The sequence below is a fragment of the Rattus norvegicus genome, chromosome 9, assembly GCF_036323735.1.
Source record: "Rattus norvegicus strain BN/NHsdMcwi chromosome 9, GRCr8, whole genome shotgun sequence".
Taxonomy (NCBI): Eukaryota; Metazoa; Chordata; class Mammalia; order Rodentia; family Muridae; genus Rattus; species Rattus norvegicus.
Window position 1 is genome coordinate 62,929,286 of NC_086027.1, and position 20,202 is coordinate 62,949,487.

The window sequence follows — 20,202 nt, forward strand, 5'->3', positions numbered from 1 at the left end:
CTAAATAAATTGTCAGACTAACACAATGAGTCAGTAAGTACAAACAAGTTTCTGTTGTGGAGGGGAGATGCTGCCATAATAATGCCAAGGATGTATGCCACAGATCATCAGAGGCCAAAGCACACGAACTGAACCCAACACAAGGGAAACAAAAGACAAGACTCTAAGCCAGCACAGGGAGGCAGAGGCAGGCAGATCTCTATGGGTTCAAGACCAGCCTGGTTTATGAAGTGAGTTTCAGGACAGCCAGAGCTATACAGAGAAACTCTGCCCCCCCCCCAAAAAAAACCCCAAGTGTGTCTTTCTACTGATAATAATCTAAACATTGCTGATTTGGCTTCCCCAAAAAAGTCTCAGATAAAGTATTAATTCTATTGCCTTTGAGCATTTTGGTGAAGAGAAGTGCAGAATCTGCATGTATTAGATTAATATGTGATAATCTACCTAAGGACAATATATTCAGTAGATTTTAGAAGCAGGGAGATAAGACAGGAGCTTGCCCCAACCTCTCCACAAATCACCCTCTTATTGAAGAACCTCCAGAAATAGTGCACCCTTCAGAGGACTTATAATAAAAGAGTTAATTTACATGAAGTTAATTTTCTTAGTTTTAATTTAATTTATATGTTTCTTGGTTTATGGTTCATAAAAACTATAATAATAGAACATTGATACACATTTTATGTTTACACATACTTAAGTTTCTTCAGAATAACAGTGGCTAAAGTCAACATGACTGAACTCCAATATTTCTTTTTCTTTCAGAAAATGGGATTTGGCTCATATGAATTTCTGTAACTAGTATTTGGAATCAATCTAGTTTGAGACGTGTTACTAACACATTTGACTGCAATTAGAGGATTCCAAATATTACTTTATCATATTGATTCATCATTATTCTCTTTATGTAAAGAGGTAAAGGACCCTGTGTCATAAAAAAATGCTGTTCAAGAAAATTGCTTCTGAGGTCTGAGTTTCTTGGGGACAAAAGTCCTTCCTCCTGTATGCCTCTGCCCACAGTGCTCCTCACAGTGTTTTGTGCACAGGAGAACACAGTAAAATAAAACCAAGGCACGGGATTGGCCAATGCTAAAATGACAGACTCCTAAATCCCTCCCTCCCTCTGTTGGTAATAAACAACACTGCTCTCATTTTCTGCTGTGGCAGGAAATGAAAAGAATCAGAAAGCTGACTTCACATTAATGACTAAATTGGAATCCACATAGGGATGTGAAAAGGGAGATTAAAGACACACACACACACACACACACACACACACACACACACACACACCACCAAAACAGAACAAAACAAAAAGACAGAAAAACAAAACAAAACAAAACAAAACAAAACAAAACAAAAGCTAAGCTGCATTGATAACAGGAAAAAGCTGCCAGTGCTGCTGCCTCTCACGCTTGGCCTGTAACCACTTCCTCTCAGCACAGACAAGTGCCATCAGAAAGCTAACTCTCTCACAGGAAGGAGGTCATTTGAGGACACCCAGCAATGTCTTAAGACTGAAATTCCCACAGAAAACATTCTCACTGAAACCAATCCTCTCTCTGGTCTTGAAGTTCAAGAAGTGCGTGTTGAGGAAGAATTAAAGCTAGCAGTGCAGACTCTGCGGGAGTTCTTGGGCACTCACTAACACAGCTGCAAAGACATGTGCTCTTAAAGCTGCCTGAGGTGGTTTTAGAGAAGTGTTTGGAGTTCCCTAATGGTTCAAAGCCAAGAAAGGAAAATGAGTGATTGCCATTGACGGATGTCACAGTCACAGGACAGTCTGCCCTAACAGAGGTGCACAGTAGAAAGGTGCCTTGTCTTCCTACTCGTTGCTCTACAGGGTAGGTTAGCATGTTAGTTAGTCCATGTGATCTAAATTCTTAGGTGGTTCTTATGGACACACAAACGATATAAATTCACAGCATGCTAAGGATAGCATTGAGATAAGTGGTTCTTAACTTGTGGGTTGAGACCCCATGCGGGGGTCACATATCAAATATCCTGCATGTCAGATATTTACATCATAATTCCCAACAATAACAAAATGACAGTTATGAAGTAGGAATGGAATAATCTTACGGTTGGGATCAGCACGACATGAGGAGCTGTACTGAAGGGTCACAGCGTTAGAACGATTGAGAACTGCTGATGCAGGGGAACCGAAACCATCTACAGGCTAAGGACTAACACTGGCTTCACTCTGCTTCTTCACCTTAAGCAGATTTAGAATGCAAATACCTAGCCTGGAGCTTACTGTAGCTTGTAGGCTTTCAAAAGATCGTAAGCTAGCAAGCCTGTTCCTAGATGGGCCACATCGTTATTCATGCTGTTTCCAACAGAGTACCTGTTGGAAATGGAGTGAAGCTAAAGTTCTTGTGATCTGCTCTTCTGTGCTGATGTTGGCCGTCCATCCTGATTGTACTGTTCCTTCATTTGACAGATTGTATTGAGGATTTCTATGAGGGACAGTTACTTAGACACTGACCTCTCCATAAAATTAGAATGATGCTCAGAGTGTCAAAACAGTTCATCTGATGGGTTTACATGTCTCACAATTCAATGGTGATGGGAACCATGCATCCACAAAACCACAATTCTATGTACAGGAGTGCTCCTTTCTCCATGGACCCTCCCTCCCTCCCTCCCTTCCTTCCTTCCTTCTTCCCTTCCTTTCTTTCCTTCTTCCTTCCTTTCTCCCTTTCTTTCCTTCCTTTTTCCTTCCTTTTTCCTTCCTTCCTCCCATCCTTCTTTCCTTCCTTATGAGGTGAGGATCAATATAACATTTCTTATGGTTTAAGAAAAAACATTTATTTTAGTTGTGTGTGTGTGTGTGTGTGTGTGTGTGTGTGAGAGAGAGAGAGAGAGAGAGAGAGAGAGAGAGAGGATAACCATGGAGGCCAGAGGCATTGGCATCCCTGGGGACTGGAGTTATGAAGTCACCAAATGTGGGTGTGGGGAATCAAACTCAAACCCAGGTCCTCTGAAAGAGTAGCAAGAACTCATAACCACTGAACCATTTCTCTAGCCCTATGCCTTTCTCTTGTCTGACTTCTGTTACCTATGGCCAACCACATCTCAAAAACATTAAACGGGAAGTGTACAGATATAAATAAATTAATGTTTTAAACAACTTTTTATTATAGCATACTATTATACTTACCCTATTTTATTTGGAATTGTCACATTCTTGCTGTGCCAAATTTATAAATCAAATTTTATCACAAGTACATATCATGGTATATACACAGTTCCATTCCATGGGAACTATCATGCAAACACTGGGTTCTTAGAACTTAATCTCTATAGATAAGAGGAAACTTCAGTATGAACAAAACCATTTTGGACTTTGTAAAAGGAGTTTGACTATTATGTTTAGTTATAATACATCTTTCATTTCACAGGCATTTCAATGATTCCAAGCCCATCATTCTAACAATAAGTGCCTTTGATGTACCAGGATAGAGTTTAATAGTTTCTATGAATTATAACATTTTGTTATATATTTGGTAACAAGTGTTTTAATTGAAAATAAATTCATAAATTGAAACTAACTCCCTATACTTTGGGTTTAAAATAAACATACTCCGAAATGCAAAGATGAGACATAGGTATATGGCAAAGTCTACCACACACATATAAGCTAGCACATACAATCAAATTAAGACATTAAAGTTTAACGAAACTTTAGCTCTCAGAAATTTACTCCAGAGTTTGCTCAGCTCTCTTTCTTTCTAAGGCTGATTTCATTGTATGCATATATAAAAGCCTTCCGAGGTAGGAACTGGTGAAAACTGCACCAGCCAGTCCTCTTGCACAAAGCTAAGCATGACCTAGAGAACTTTAACTCAAGTTCAGTTGCATGCACAGAATCACATGGTTCCATTTATGTGTACAATCAGTCCCAAGTGGCTCTGAGAATCTGGAGAAGTTCAAAGACAAATTATCTTAAACTTAGTCCTTGTGGTATAATCAAGATGTAGAGGACAGACACCTAACATATTAACTGCATTTTACGGTATGTTTGCTAGGCTTAAAAACTCCCAAATGCTTCATAATCCTTACTCCACTTAATTGTAAAAGGATACTGAAGGGCAAAAACATATATCCCTGTTTTTAGAGTAATAACTTGAAAGGCTCTTAAATGCTTCAGTCAAAGTCACCTTGAGTCATAAGTAAACTGTAGTGTCAGAATTCAAACAACGGCCCGTCTAACTACAAATATAATTTTAAACACTTATTTATTCACGTATCTTAGCACTCTATTTGCATGTATGCCTGAAGACAGAAGAGAGCATCAGACAGAAGAGGGCAGCAGATCGCATTACAGATGGTTGTGAGCTACCATATGGGAGGTGGGAATTGAACTCAGGACCCCTGGACAAGCATCCAGTGCTCTTAACAGCTGAGCTATCTCTCCAGCCCCCAAGTATGAATCTTTTAAAGTAATTTACTTATTTTAGTTTTATGTCTATTGGTGTTTTGCCTGCATGTATGTCTGTGTGAGGGTGTCAGATCTTAGAGTTACAAACAGTTGTGAGCTGCCATGTAGGTGTAGGAATTGAAACCCAGTCCTCTGGAAGTCAGTAGTGCTCTTAACCACTGAGCCACCTCTTCAGCATCCCAAATATGAATTTTTAAGGTACATACCTAACTACTATCCAAGAGCCATGACTTCTGTGAGAGTTGAGAATCTTCTACCGAAAGTGCCCAATGACTATTTATAAAATTGTCTATAAATTATTTTAATGAGCTGCTTTTAAAAATTCAATAGTTATCCCCATATAAATGGTTCAAAGGAAAATAACGGTCTCAGTCTAGAGTTCCTATTATTTAAATTGAGTAAAGCAGCAAAGATCACAACCCTGTTCGGTTGGTCTTCAAACCTAAGCAAGCAGTAGACAATTTCGAGGAGACTGAGAGTCAGAGAAAGGCAAGACATCAGGAGGTCTTGAGGCAGGATCAGCAGGTATAAATTCATGGTGCTTAGACCAAGGAGTCCAGATGATAGCTGAGGTTAATATTTACAGCTCAATTTATAATATGGAAAAATTCACTTGCAATCGAGTTGGATGAGAAATAGGTTAGGAATTATGAACACTGGGATTTGTCTTACTTAAGCTAGTTTTAGGAAACTTTGGAAACTTAAATTCTAAAAAATTCTATATTTTTCTATAATTTCGAGGCAAATGTGATTTGAAAAGTCAATCAGAGCAATGCTCATCTACAATGAAACTGCAAGGTATTCTGAAAAAGATGACAGAGAAACCAGAAAGGTCCACATTTGTGTCTGCATTTTGGTAGTGAACTAGGCACATGCCCCTTTGCTTCTTGGCGCTCAGAACTTCTTGGCTCATTTCCTTATTAGTAACTTAAAATATGAAACGGATTTATTTAAACAAAATGGAAAAAGTATCACGGATTCCGTTCCCATGGCAAGGAACTTGTGCGAGGTCTGTGAAGAGCAGTCAGCCTGGTGCTCGTTCCCAGTGCCGCTTGGGGAACGGGGCTGGCAAGAACAGACTTCCTGGCTGGGCCTAGTAACCACCAGAGAGGGAAGTTCTCAATGCTTACCTCAGGCTGATGATCTTTGCATATAATAAATTAGTATATAAATGCCAGAACTAAAAAAATAAGTATGAAATTTGTATGTATTATTTTCATTCATAAAATATTTCAAAAGATGTCTTAAATGAAGATATTTGTACTTTGATACTATAAAAAATTTTTCATTCCAGGTTCACATACACTGGAATCTTGGTGTGATTCTTATCCTCCAATGAAAAGGAATAGCACAATTTAACAGTCCGGTAGGGGCACCTTATACAGAAGTGGCAGCAAATTTGAATGTTCGTTCGTAAAAATTATATTATTTTAAATTATGAGCATGTATGTGGCGGTTGGTATGTGTATATGTGAACTCCATTTCTCTTGGAGTCAAGAGACGCTCTGGAGCTGGACTTACAGATGGCTTTTAAACTGCCCACCATGGCTACTGGAACCCAAACGTGTGTCCTCTCAAAGAGCAGACATTCTCAATGGCTGAGCCATCTTTCCCTCTGGATGTTCATCTCTCTCCTTCTGGATGCTTAGCTGGAGGAATAAACCTCTTCTGGACTAAGGATGTGGAGGGACAACTTGGCACCATTCAACTTTATCATGACTGATAAAATCAGAGAGAACCAAGATCTCAGAACGGAAGTTGACAGCAAAAGCCATTCTGTACATGGAAACTCACAGGTATTCCACGTGAAAAGAGAAAAGTGCAGCCTCACAGAAGAGAAAACTGGATATGAATAAAGCTGAATCAGTCGCTTGCTACACTCTGACTTGGAAGGACTCACAAGCAACACAAGAGAGGTACAAAGCAAAGAGACGCCCGCTTTAGTCTCCCTCTGGCATCCCTTACTAAGGGACAAGGACGGTTACCTCTTTCGAGTGGCTGTGCTATCAGTGAGGAAGAATGCCCTGGGGAATACGTGTTGGTAATCCTTGGCTGTGCTGAAACAGAGCTCAAAGATTTCTGGGACACAATGATCCATGGGTCCCATTCCTTGCATCTTTAAGGTCCACAAGTTAAAGTCTTCCTTTTCCAGGTGGTATTAATGGACAGTGCTGTGGACTTCCAGGAGAAGACGTTTTGAGTTCTTAAACCATCAGGATTGTGCTCCAATGGGGATTGAGAGACCCTAGCTCCTAACTCTTGGTCCTAGCTCTACAATGAGAACTTAGCTTCCTGCTATTCCCATCTGGCAGACCCTGCTTCCCCCAATCACAGGACCAAAGATGAGAGGTCTACCAGATCAAGGACTAGAGACACTAAAAGTAAAGTAAGCTTTTCTTCTTAATAAATTAATTATCTCAGGAACGATTTTATAATGACAACTGGCTAACACAATCTATTATCAAAAACGTCACTAAAATCTGAGATTAAAAACCTCAGCTTATATTCTACCCCTACATTTGTGGGAACATTCCTTACAATGCAGTTTTAATTGTGAAACAGAATGTTCTCTCAGATATACGAACTTCTCCTTTATGTTGTTATGATAAGCAAATGAAAACATGGAGTGACACATACTGGGTAAGAGAAAAAACATTATCTCATCGATTTGAGTTCCTGCCTCATTTGGCTTGTCATGCCTGATGATGTGTCTTGTGGTCACAATCTGTACAGAGTCTCAAAGCATAAATAGATGGAAATATATCTCGAATCCAATGAACTAATTTCTCTGCAAGAGATTACTGTGTGAGATCTATGCAGAAAAAAGTATGCTTCACTAGGAAGCCTGGAAAGATTAACATTGCCAGCCTTCTTAGGAGTCTAAGAAAGCAGAAAGAAAAAAAAAAAAGCTAGACACTGTCAACTGGAACCTCTCACTGTCCCTCTAACAAGTCTGTTAAAGTTCTAAGTCATTACAGATGTGTGGTACATCAGATGCCTGTTCAGGTAGATTAAATCATTCAGCCTCTCCCACGGCAGAGATGTAGAGATATGCTAATTACTTTAAATAATAACCTTGAGTCCACAGGAAAAGCACAAAATTCCTTAAGTATTTACTTTCTTAGTCTGTTCTGTGGGAAGGGGATGCATTCAGAAGGACCCTCCCCCACAACGCTCTGTCTCTTTCTCTTGTGTGTGCATGTGTGCATGTGTGCATGTGTGCGTGCTGCACACCTGGAGGAAGGAAAAGTGAGAGGAACTGAAGTTTTCTTCACCTCCTGATTGACAAGAGAGGAGGAGTTTGTTTTGCTTTCAGGTCCAAAATCTCTACAATCCTTAAAGAAGGTTGAACTCACTTCTGTAATTTTATTAATCTCTAGAGGACTGTGGTCTGCTGAGGGGATGCCCTCAGAGAGAAAAGTTCAAAATCCATACTTGAATAATTTTGATAATTTTTGGGGATAAGGAACAGCATACTCATGTAAAGAAAGAACTGAATCTCATTGTGGAGTTAGTTAGCTTTGCAAAATTAGTATTCTAACATATTTATATGCTATATTTAAAAGTTTGCCCAGTTTATATTCTTCAGAAAGGTAAAGTTTATAAATGTAAGGGTAGCATAGTAATATTGACATTTTGCTCACTACATAGAGAGGGCTTTTAGATATCTGAGCAGCAAGGAACAGACCTCCAGGGACAGGTGGGCTGGATGTGATCTAGTGGAAAGGATCTAAGAATCTAATTGAAAAATAAGAATGTGAGAAATTAAATTAGAGCAAGAAAGTCAAATAGTCAAGAGTACAAAGACCAATTTCATACATCATAGAACTAATCATCAAATTGATGTCTAGCCAGGTTATTACACCTGTCTGTGCTGTAGAATTACATGGAGAGAATGAAAGAAAAAAACGCTTGGGCTTCACACATGTTTCTTGAATCGAGCTTCTGGAGAGGGTATAGGAAATAAGCCAAGGGAATGACCTCAAAGATGGAGGAGTGAGAGTTGGATTGGGGCTATGTGGGCTTGACTTCTAGCATTTTGTATTATATAAAGCATTACATCATTTGGGTGAAAACAAGGTTGGTAGAAGTAAGTGGATCAGTCTTTGAGAACTACGGCTATGGCATCATTGGCAAATGCTTCTACCATTAAAGGTAAGGTATAGAGACAATCGTGTATTGTATGGAAACATCACCTGTCCATAAAAAGATGATTGGCTGCTGAACTGAAGCAGGATATAAGAGGGTGGGGTTCTGGCAGGAAGAGAGGGATTCTGGGATAGAGTCTGCTGTGGGAAGAGATTTGCCTTTAACTCTGAGGAGACAGAAGCATGAAACTGAGAAGAGGTAACCAGTTATGTGCTACTCAGAAAAGAATAAATGGGTTAATTAAGTTATGAGCTAGTCAGGGAACAAGCGCCAGCTTATGGCTTAGACATTTATACATATATAATTATCAGAGTCATTATTTTAGGAACTGGGGCATGTGTGGAAAAACTCACGATAACAGCAATGTATAAATCATATGAGTACCAGATTATGTAAGATTTCCCCTTTCTACCACCAGTGATGCACAGCTCACTGAGACTGGAAAACACTGTCCCATATCACAAAACTAAGAGCCATTGTAAGGTTGAAGGTTTAAGCAAAGGTGTTTTTAAATGAAGACCCCTCGACAGACAACAGCATGACAGAAAAAGAGAACATATTCAGGAATACACAGAGCATTTTGAAGGAGGGACTCACATGGGGGAAATGGGATTCTCACTACTGTGTTTTCATTAAGGAAAAATAGAATGTCCAGTCTAGGACTTTATAAATCTCAACTCAATAAAAGATTACTTACATTGATTCAAGCTACACTTAAAATGCCAGTGTCATTTTTATTTATTTATTATTTTGGGAGCCATGATGTATTCTTGGCTAGGCACATTTGATTCCAAGAATCCTGAGGGAATTCTAGGTTATTTACCCAACCTTACTTCACTCTTGTGCTTGGTAGAGAAAACTGGGGCTACATGGGCAGAGGCTGATGACAGAACACATTCGTGACAACCTTTGTGAACAAGGCCAGGAGGTTAGAGCAGCCTCAGGATGACTGCTTGTGCCACCGAAGCTTAATGATTGGTGCTAGTGCCTCCCCAATCCTGTTTACCTGAGTGAGTGGTTTCTGGCAAGATCAGGTTGACGCTCTTGCAGAATTTCAAGGATGTTAGGTTGACGCAAAAACGCAACAATTTTGTCATTGTAGGCTGAAAAAAAATACAAGGAAACAGCAATTTGTTTTTGTTTTTAAATCTTATTCCCTTCACTCCAGTCTTCAGTTGGAGCTTTTCTGCGACCGTGCCCACAGATGCCCTACATTTCATTTTGTTGAAGCTGTTATATGATTATCAGGGTTACACCTGATCCATGTCACGTGCTGTTCTTTTTCAACTCCTCTGACAAACCATATTTACTTTCAATGACAAGATTGATACCAACAAAATTAACTATATCAAATTTACCAAAATCAATCTCAAAGCCAGGAGCACAGTGCCAGTCTATAATTCCAGCGTGTGTGAGACTGAAGCAGGAGGGCTGAGTTTGAGGCCAACCTGGGCTACATTGTTAAGACTGTCTCAAAAACCAAACCAAACCAAACCAAGCCAAACCTGCCACCACCAACAAAATTCCAACAGTAGACAACTTCATAGACATGACAACCATAAGAAATGGCAAAGCATCTTCTGGATGAATATTAGCTAACCAGAGAGGTAAAGAGATAGAACCAGAGAACTTCCAAAACCATAATCACCAGTAACAGTGACAGCTACAGCCACAATGCTAATGACAAACCATTCTATAACTCTATGTGGAAATAAATACCACATGCAAACAGCTCCATACCAAACCCACTGTATGAATAATTGCAACAAAAATCAACTATAGGCAAAACAAATATTTTTTTTCTTTTTTTCGGAGCTGGGGACCGAACCCAGGGCCTTGCGGTTGCTAGGCAAGCGCTCTACCACTGAGCTAAATCCCCAACCCCAAAACATATATTTTTAAACAATCTATAACCTACTTACCATGGCTATAGAAATGTCAGAATTGTTCATTAATATTTATTAGGGGTACCATTATCACCTTTGTCAGGAAAATTAATCTGTATCTGTAAGATTATTCTGATTAGTTATATTACTAATAATCAGAAATAGGTAATAAACATCATTCAGAGAACCCAGGTTAGAGTGTCCAAATTCACAAACAGTAATTCTATAGGTAGCTATATCTGAAATTTCATGCTGTCCACACATATATATTTTAAAAGTTTTTAAATATTATTTGCTAAAATGGAATTCCAATGTTAACTCCAAGGATCCCTAAATGAACATTTACTGATAGGTGAACTGAAGATACTCTTGGAATTGTTTTTATTTTGCTCCAAGATCAGAGATGAGGTACTTCTTACACAGTAATTTCTTATAGCTCTTGAAAGTTATGCATGTAGTATTTACTAACACATTACATATCAATAATGGCATTATCAAATACAGACAGACATCAACCCTAGATTTCTTATCTGGTGGTTGTGAAACTTCTTTAGGTCATGGGTATTGCAGTATACCCATAATGACAAAGGGTTCTTGTTGTTTGTTTCTAGGGTAGACTGCAAATGCACCCCCAAGCTCCTGCACCAAAAGTTTTGTGGTCGAGTTTCCCACATTTGGGGAAAGCACAGGGTAGGCTCGTCTGCAGTGCAACAGGGTGCCTTGCCTGAGAAGACTATCTTCATGCTCATGGCATCTCCCTTATCAGGCCGAGTGTCTTTGGTTTTGAGTGGATATCTTAAAGCAAAACCAAAGACAAAGCTGCTCTGATTTAAGGTGGGAAGTGAGTCTGTCTGTCCCTCAGCAATGTGTCCATTCTGCAAGCCTTAGGGGCTCCAGGTTTGAGACCAGGAACATACTTTGGCTTTATCATTTCAATGGCGGTTCAGAATGGTTTGGGGCCCTGTAAGCTCACCACCATTTATTTCAGCTTACTATTCTAGAGACCGTCGTTGCCTTCTGTGTGTTATAAAAGCCCTTAAGAATGTGGTAGCCTTGGGCTTGATTAGTGTTTGGGGCTACCAGGGATCCACATACCACTTAAATTCTATCTCGGGGTGCAGTGCATTCTAATTACACGTTTGTTCAAATGCTTAATTCACAACGATCACATATCACCTCATTAGATTTTGTTTTTTACTTCAACAATCCAATACTTGCTAAGCAGGACTACAGGATTTTATAAGGCAGAAACTCTCTGTGACCCAAGGGGCAGGGGTTTGTTATAAGCTTCTTAAAGATAATACAGTGGTTTTACGATACAAGGTAAGAAGTGGAAGACTGGCCTCAGGCATGTGTCGGCATAGTACGTATTCTACGCAGTGATAATACAGATATAGGTTTGTAGAAAGAGCTACATACCCACTGGAACCATGTCCTGGTACTGTGGCCTACTGACCGTATTGAATGTACTGGCTGGCCTGGGAAGAACGGGTGGTCCTGCATGCCGAGAGTCTTCTCCTACCTGGGAACACAAGCAACAGTTATGTCTGCACCACAAGCTAGAAGACTTGGCATCGACACCTCAAACCGAGTTGTTCAAAACACTTATCAGGGGAAATGACCAATTGATGAGAACAGGTGCTAGCTGTGGGGCTGACACCAGGTCTTAAAAGGTCTGTTCTAAAAGCTGGTGGGGGATGATGTCCTTGATAGAAGCTGGGTCAGTGAGTATGTGTGCCTCTGTGGTTCAATCTGTTTGTAATCACCAAGGCTGCAGAAGCAAAATAATAGACTGGTTCATCAGGAATAACTTCTGCACAGGCAGAAACCCGACCTGTCATAATACAATCAGAGGAACAGGTGGGTGATACGATGTGAGAGGGGCTGTGCCAGGATCTTCCTGCTTTTATTTATCTAGGCAGATGAGGGAATTCCCTGCCTCAGCAGAGGAGCTGAGCTGTAGTAATCCTCCTGTGGGGTTGTGCATTAGGACATTATCTCCTCAGAAGCAATTTTACATGCCCATTAGAGGACCTGGTGTAACAGCTCTTTCTGGTTTGAGCCTCCCACACCAGACAGCTAACAGTAGCAGGTGTGTAAGATCTAAAAAAGGTCGCCCTAGCCTGAATTATTTATTGTACCTATTATAGATTTAGAAACCCCTACGAATACTTGACTACTCATTTGTGTTCTTTCAGGAAACTCTAACATTGTTTTAGCGTCTGTTCTAGCATTTTCTCTCATATTCCAGAAGTCCTTTAAGACAACTATCATGATTATGAGAAGTGAGAGGACAAGAGGTAATACTGGATTTATAAATTGTTACTTCTCAAATAGAGCTTCTATCTCCTCCTGCTGAAATCTTCATAACCATATCATTATACTGCATCAGCAATTAAAAATAAATTAAATATAAATTAAAAATAAAACAAATATTGCGTATTTTTGAGGTGCCTTCTAAAGCTCTTCACAATAGAAACAGCCTTTCTGTCCTCTCTAGCATACGTATTCTTCTGGAATGTTCTTATTCAAAGGGTAGTTCAGACAGCCCCCTCCTCCATGAAACCGTCCCTTGCCTTCAAGCTGAAGTTAAAGTACAGTTCTGTCCTCTGATCTCCCGTGGTGCTTGGTGTATATTTCAAAACCAGTTGTTATTATTAACAGGTTTATTAGTTGTTTCCTATGCCCGAATACAGATGGAAACTATAAAAAAGAAAGTCTGTATTACTATCTAAAAGAGTTATAAAAGCACAGCTTTCTATCTCAGCTGTTAGAAAAAGGTTTTCTTTTAAAGAATGTTATTTTTTATTATTATTGTAGGTATTGTTCATGGGTGCCACGGCGTGCATGTGTAGGTCAAAGGGCAAATATGTGGAGTGAGTTCTCTCCTTCTGTTCTTTTTGGGTTCTAGGGATTAAAGTCAGTGCGCCAACGTGTGCAGTCAGGATTTTACACAGCTCTCCCCTGCCCCAGCATCCTCACGGGCCCTTTCAGTTTATTAAGGATTTTTACTCTTATTTTTATTCATTTAAAGTATAGTTTGAAATTGACTTTCCATGTTCAGAACATGGGAAATTAGTGTTACTTGTGTTTGCCATATTCCCAACCACATGAGAGCAGGTGATTATTGCCACAGCAGAGACACCAGCTTGTCTGTCAACTGTAGACATTGCTGAACAAAGCCAGGATGGTAACAGACCCATTACATAACCACAAGTCTTCTCGGCCTGCTTCTAATGAGTTATTTGGTTTGAGGAACACAGCCAGCCACTCTGGGAGGTGGGGGACCCAGTCATTCTCTATACACCTCCAGGCAGGGAACTTGAACATCTCTATCTACCATTCTATATGATTTCCTGTGTGTCATCATTTCCTAGAACAGCCACAGGTCTTCTCAAAGACCTCACTTCTTAAAACCAGACCACAAGACAGTGGTCAGTTTCTCCCAGAAATACAGGTAATGTTTCTAGCTGTGCACACTGCCCTCCCAAGTGCACCCTAAAGGGGATTCTTAGAAAGGCTGGACAATACTGTAGCTGTACGCTGTGTTACTGTTCACTGTTCAGCTCCCACCAATAGAAGAGAGATTTTCATTAAGTTGCTAATTTATTCTTGGGAAGCCTTCTTCCATGACTGGGTACCCCTAGACCATGAAAGTAATTCAAAGTTCTGAGCCAGATGTTCTAAAAGTGTAAGTCTAGCTATTAATCTTGTGTATGCTTTCCCAGAAACACTGTCCTGACTGAACAGAACAGCCCCCTTCAGCCTGTGATGTCATAGTTAAAGTGCACTGTCCATGTGATAAAGCCAGGCAGCGTCCTAATTGCACTATACATCCACACACAGTCCAAGGGTCAGAGTTCAGTTGTATTTGGTAAGATGAATGCTCTTAGTGTCCTCCAGATCACCAGAATGGTTTACAGGACAGCAAGATAAAGATTTATTGGCTACTCATAAAACATAAATATTTTCATGCATACCTCACCCTGCATTAGACTTATATATCATTTTTATATGAGCTTTTCATGTATGTCCTTCTATAAACAGTGAACAAATGATACGTTAAAGCAGAGTGAACGTGAGGGGGAAATTTCTTGAGTGGAATTTTGATGACTTTAATCCAGTTATTTATTGCACTCATAATTTTTTTCTTATAAGAAAGCCTTCAGAATATTTGGCCAACAATATAATATTGGAAATATGATATGCATTTAGAAATGGCAGGCAGGAAAGGAACCTTAATTCCTTTTGTCTAAGGGAATTCTTAGAAGCCATAGTATGCACACAAGGCTTAAACTTATGTTTTTAAGTTGTTCAAAGAAAAGGGAAATGAGATCTTTGTGTGTTTTGGGCTAGGGTATTGGAGAGCCCTCGTGTGGTTACCCTGAACCACTGCAAATGCCACAGTAGACTAGTGGGTCGTTAGTTCTGTCACACTTAGTCAGACCATCTTCTCTGGGCAACCATCATATACATACATCAATTCTGGCAAATACATTCTAATTTTAGACGATCCCACAACGCTATAGATTCATCCTTGGATAAATATTTTAATAACATCCAGAAAGCCTCATTTAAGATATTCTTCTCTGTAGCTGACAGCATTTTAGCCCACTAAAAACTCATTCATTTATTTTTTTTTTCTTATGAGACTATCCTTGGGTATCCAAAGGGATTATTATCTTCTGTGAGCATTTTGCATATTTTCAATTATCTCTGAGTTAAACATGAAACTTTATTCTTCAATATTTTATCACATACCCCCAAGCATTAAATTTGCAATCGAGCCTAGAGGTATTTTTGTCAACATTCTAAAACTTTTTAAGCATCTAAATAATACACTGAAACTAAATCAATCAATCAAACAAACAAACAAACAAATGAAAACCTCCAAAACAAGCAAACAACAAAAGGCAACTCAGTTTCACAAAGTACCATATCCTGTCCGATATTAATCAATTGGTCGGTCCCTAAGGGGCCAGGACTCACCTCACCCGCGCTGTGACTGCGTTGCCTCGTCAGGTGTTGTCGATGAACCAGCGCACTCGTGGGCCTACTGCTCTGAAGTGGGAGCCGAGGATCAATGAACGTGGTGGTTCGGGAGTTGTGGTCGACAAAAAATGCCTAGGATACAACCCACCACATCAGTAGAGTCGTCAACACAAACTCACACATGTCTCAGCCAACCCAGAATATTGCACGGTCGGGAAATGACCCATTTCTGAGGAATGATCTTGGATTGGTTTTCTCATAATTTCCAATCCTTGGAAGAATTTTTTATATATATCCATTAAGAAATGGTAGACTATGTGTTGGGGATTTAGCTCAGTGGTAGAGTGCTTGCCTAGCAAGCACAAGGCCCTGGTTTCGGTCCTCAGCTCTGAAGGGAAAAAAAAAAAAAGAAATGGAAAAGAGAAAGACACACTTAATCTGGATCTGGAATGAGGGAAGCAGGAAGGAACATTATACTAGGTTTTAGAAAATGCTCTAAAAGATAGTCATCAAGATGTGCTCCGAGAAGGATGCCACGGGGTGGACGCTTGGACCTGGGTGTGGTCGCACATGCCTGCCATCCCAACACTCTGACTGGAGGAGCGAAAACATCCTAAGTGGAGGCTACCCTGCCATATGGAGGGAGGGATTGTTTCAAAACAAAACAACAGTCATAACAATGGGCAGAGGGGCATTCGAACTTCTTTAACTGCTGCGGCTGGGTTCCTCTTATACCTGGCTATTATATATTTCTAGTCATCTGAAACGTCACGGTCACACCTCCTTTTTCCCTAATGCAGTCAGCCTCTAGACTCTTCCATTTTCCCAGTGTCCCCTAAGCACCACTCATTTTATGTAAGTACAGTGGTTTCTCAGTTGTTTATACCTTTAAATATTTTTATTACTAAGCCTTTTATAAGACTGTTTCTTCTCAGCAGTTTGATGCCATCATTACTCTGAAACAAAGTTTCTATTGGCTACCCACTGTTTCTAAGTCATCCCCAAACACTTTCAGGGTTCCTACAAAAACAAAACAAAACAAGAAAAAACCCAAAAACAAAAACAAACAAACAAAAAACCCCCACAAAATCAAAGTATCACAGAACAAAGCAGAAAAACCACAGAGCAAGAATGTTTCCAGTCCCTTCTCACACTGTGGGATTTCTAAGTGCAAAAACTAAGTAGGTCTTCTCCAATTTAAGAGATGAAACATTCTGTTTCTCAGGGAAAAGCACATGAGTGACAGTCCTCATGGCCTTGTATTGACAAGCTCTGGCCTCAAATTTCATGCCAGCCCCTACTTTATCTAGGTGTCTTATACACCTGTTCATCGTTCCTGACTTTATTCAAAGAGCCATGAAGTAGCAATCATTTTTACAAATAAGCATGTTTTACTCCTGCCTCTACAAAGCAGATATCACGTCTCTTTTTTTGTATAAACTAAAATCAAGAAGATTTTATTACAAATGTAATATAAGGAAAGATATAATATATAGTATATAATATTATCACAATGTATTACTTAAGGAAAAATTCAAAAAGTGTTAAAATAGTATTGCCTAATTATGTAGTACCTTAGGAATGCTCTCAAGAGATGGGTGGTGATTAGAGGCACCATGATGCACTTGTAATTACAAGCACAAATGGGTGTCTGCATGTAGGTCAGCACTGATTTGCATATAGTGTCAGAACCTAATTTGATGTTAACAGGCTTGTTTAAAACCCATTCTCTAAAGAATTATGTAAATGTCTTGAGGGAAGGCACCATTTCTTACTCACCCTATCATCCTCAATAGCTTTTAGGGCTGACCTGGGAGAGAAGAGAAGCACTCAAGAAATAACTAAGAGCTCCAAACAGAGTCCCAGCGAGAGTACAAGGTGACAGCTCGCAGCTAACTAACCAAGAATTAAAACTTCTGAAAAACACAAAAACAGTTAAATATGTGGAAAAATTAGAAAGAAATGAAAGGGTTATATGGAACGTAAGTTATGAGAAAGTCGAGAAGGTAAGAATATAAATAGGAGAGGAAGTTTTGAAATTCAAATTATAGATATGAATAAACTCCCAGACTAAAAGGAATCAAGTATGTTTGGTTTCACACCCAGGGACAAATTACTGAGCTACGTATCTTACATACCAAAGCAGACCTGGCCTCTAGGTTCTCTGAGCATCCCTAAGTTCCTACCTGGCATACCCTGCCCTAACTGTGAACTTTCCAGCCCTGGGTTGGGCTACCCCTCCCCAGAGGCTCTTCCCTATATAATCCAGACATTTTGCATGCTCACTTCCTCCTCCTCTTCCTCTTCCTCTTCCTCTTCTCCTCCTCCTCTACTTCCTCTTTTTCCTCCCCCTCCCCTCCTCCTCCTCTTCCTCCTCCTCTTTCTTCTTCTTCTTCTTCTTCTTCTTCTTCTTCTTCTTCTTCTTCTTCTTCTTCTTCTTCTTCTTCTTCTTCTTCTTCTTCTTCTTCCTATTCTTCCTCTTCTCCTCCTCCTCCTGTGTTCTCTCCTTTCTTTGTGCACATGTCCTTCCCCCCATCCACCCCCACCCCCGCCCTGAACCCCATGGTGACTTCCCTAGCCTTGCTTTTTGAGGCCAGTGAGGAAGCCTGAGAGTTGCTTCCTAATACACTTGCATTTAATATAATCTAATCTGGTTTGAATACTTAGGACCCGGAGAAGGACACCCTGCTATTCACTGCTAATGTACTTTTGGGCAAGCTGCCTCCAATATTTTAAGGCTCCATTTTCTTCTCTATTAAATTATGACATCACATCTATATTGCGACAGCATTCCTATTAAATTATGACATCACACCTATACAAACTAATGAGAAAGTCCATATACATTTGAAAACACAATTTCAATGGCATTTCAAATAAGAGTTACTGTCATTATCATGACTAATAGTTTTGAATTTTAAGCCTTTTCTAAACATTCCAAAGTTTCTTGCTACAGTCCATGCACAGCGATCCCTAGAGAATCAGTGAAAGCAATGATCCCAGTCTCCTCGTATCTGAGGGTCAAGACTAAGTGGAATACGTCACTTGTCAGAAGCCTCCTCACCAGGGACACTGGTCAGTCCTTCTGCTCACCCTCTCCCCTGTTCTCTAAAGACAGACTGTAACAGCCGACACACTAAGACAATAGAAGTGGATAAGCAGGAGATAGAAAGAACCAGGGGGCTCTTGCAGCCCCAGAAATCTCCTAGTAAATTCAGCTCGCTCACCTTTGAACTTCTGTGTGTGGAATAAACTCTGTATGGGTTTTCCTATCACGGGACAGACACGCCAATCCTAGCCGGTCACACTGAAAGCCCCACTGCAGAGCATGCATGTACTCTCTAAACTCCAAGCTGGAGCTGCCATCCTCACGAAAGGTCTTCCTTACTTAACAAATAATGACATTGGTCACCGTTAACACAGTTGTGTCACAGTTGTAGGTTTCAGGGATACAGTTGGAGTCTACAAAGCTGGGAACCTGAACCCACCTTTCATCTGACTCCATGACCGAATGAGGACTCTTTCCTTCTGCCTCTCTGCTTTTCATAGGCTCTTCTATGCTGCTTTCTCTGGCTTCTCTCACACCTCATTCCAGCTTGGTTTTGGAAAAGCACTGAAGTATCCCCTGCACTGGGCTGAGAAGCACAGCCACCCACAGCAGCGCTTGGCCTCTCTACTGCTGCAAGCTGAGAACGCCGCTCCTGGTGTGGTAGCACGATCCACGGGACCTGTCCAGTTCTCACTGTTAACACGGCGGGCAGAGGCATGGCCATGGGCAGGAAAGAGGTGCTCAATGTACATCCTGAGAGATTCCGTTTCAGAGTCAGATGGAATGTGTGTATTGTCTACACGTCTTTCCAGTTCCAGTGAGAGGAACAGTCTTGAAAATCTCTCAGTGCTACAGATCGAGGGCAGTAACAGGAAACAGGAATACCTCTGTGTGTGTGTGTGTGTGTGTGTGTGTGTGTGTGTGTGTGTGTGTGTGTGTGTGTGTGTGTTTTAGCTCTGCTCAGGGCCCTCTGTGTGAACTTGGATGGGTTTCCTTAGTATTTTGCCTTGTTAGCTTATTTGTAAAAGAGGTGACTCAGGTCACCGTCAGGTTGCTAAAAAATGTAGGTGACTTTAAAGTGAAATGGGCCTGGGTTTCATTTCTAGTACCACCATGAGTAAGCAAATACAGATGAAGCATGAAAAATCCCTGTGAAATTTGTAGGCTGGCTGGTTCCATCGGTGACACACATCGATTATGTCAGAGAAGTGGATCACTTTCCACAGGGAACGCTAACTAGTTCAGATGAGCAATGAGGTTGACCTGGTCCCTTTTTTAAAAAATTGGGTCACTTTCATGTCACAACTTTTGAATACCCTGCAATTACTTCTGAGTATCTAACATGTAACTGTCTGAAACTTCATTTAAAAAGCAATCATCTGAAGAAATAAGTCCTTTTCAAATTAGCTGCTCACAGAGCCCGTTTTAAACAAGACCGTTCCCCTACTGCTAAGTTTCATTAAGGAAAGGCAGTCAAGCTTCACGGCGCTGGGTCGACTAAGAGCAACAACAGAAGAAGGACAAGGAATGCAAAGATTCAAACTCAAAATCTCGTTTTAAAACATCTGCCCTTTCACAGCTCCAGGGCACAGTTAAGAGTGAAAAAATATGGGGCGGTTGGAGCCAAGTGGCATTTTAGTGAGGCCAAACAAAACACGTTTCTCTCTTTACACAATTCTCTT

The 20,202-nt window shown here is 40.3% G+C and overlaps 1 protein-coding gene across 7 annotated transcripts in view; it reads right to left on the reverse strand.

Moving 5' to 3' along the window:
• Nucleotides 1-20,202, reverse strand: part of Hecw2 (HECT, C2 and WW domain containing E3 ubiquitin protein ligase 2) — a 393,569-nt gene that overhangs the window by 75,382 nt on the left and 297,985 nt on the right. For all 7 annotated transcript variants that reach the window (XM_039083599.2, XM_017596447.3, XM_039083600.2 and 4 more), the window contains 3 exons: nucleotides 15,469-15,603; nucleotides 11,899-12,001; nucleotides 9,600-9,696 (listed from right to left, as the gene is read on the reverse strand). In XM_039083599.2, coding sequence (XP_038939527.1) covers nucleotides 9,600-9,696; nucleotides 11,899-12,001; nucleotides 15,469-15,603 — 335 coding nt within the window. The remainder of the gene's footprint in view (nucleotides 1-9,599; nucleotides 9,697-11,898; nucleotides 12,002-15,468; nucleotides 15,604-20,202) is intronic.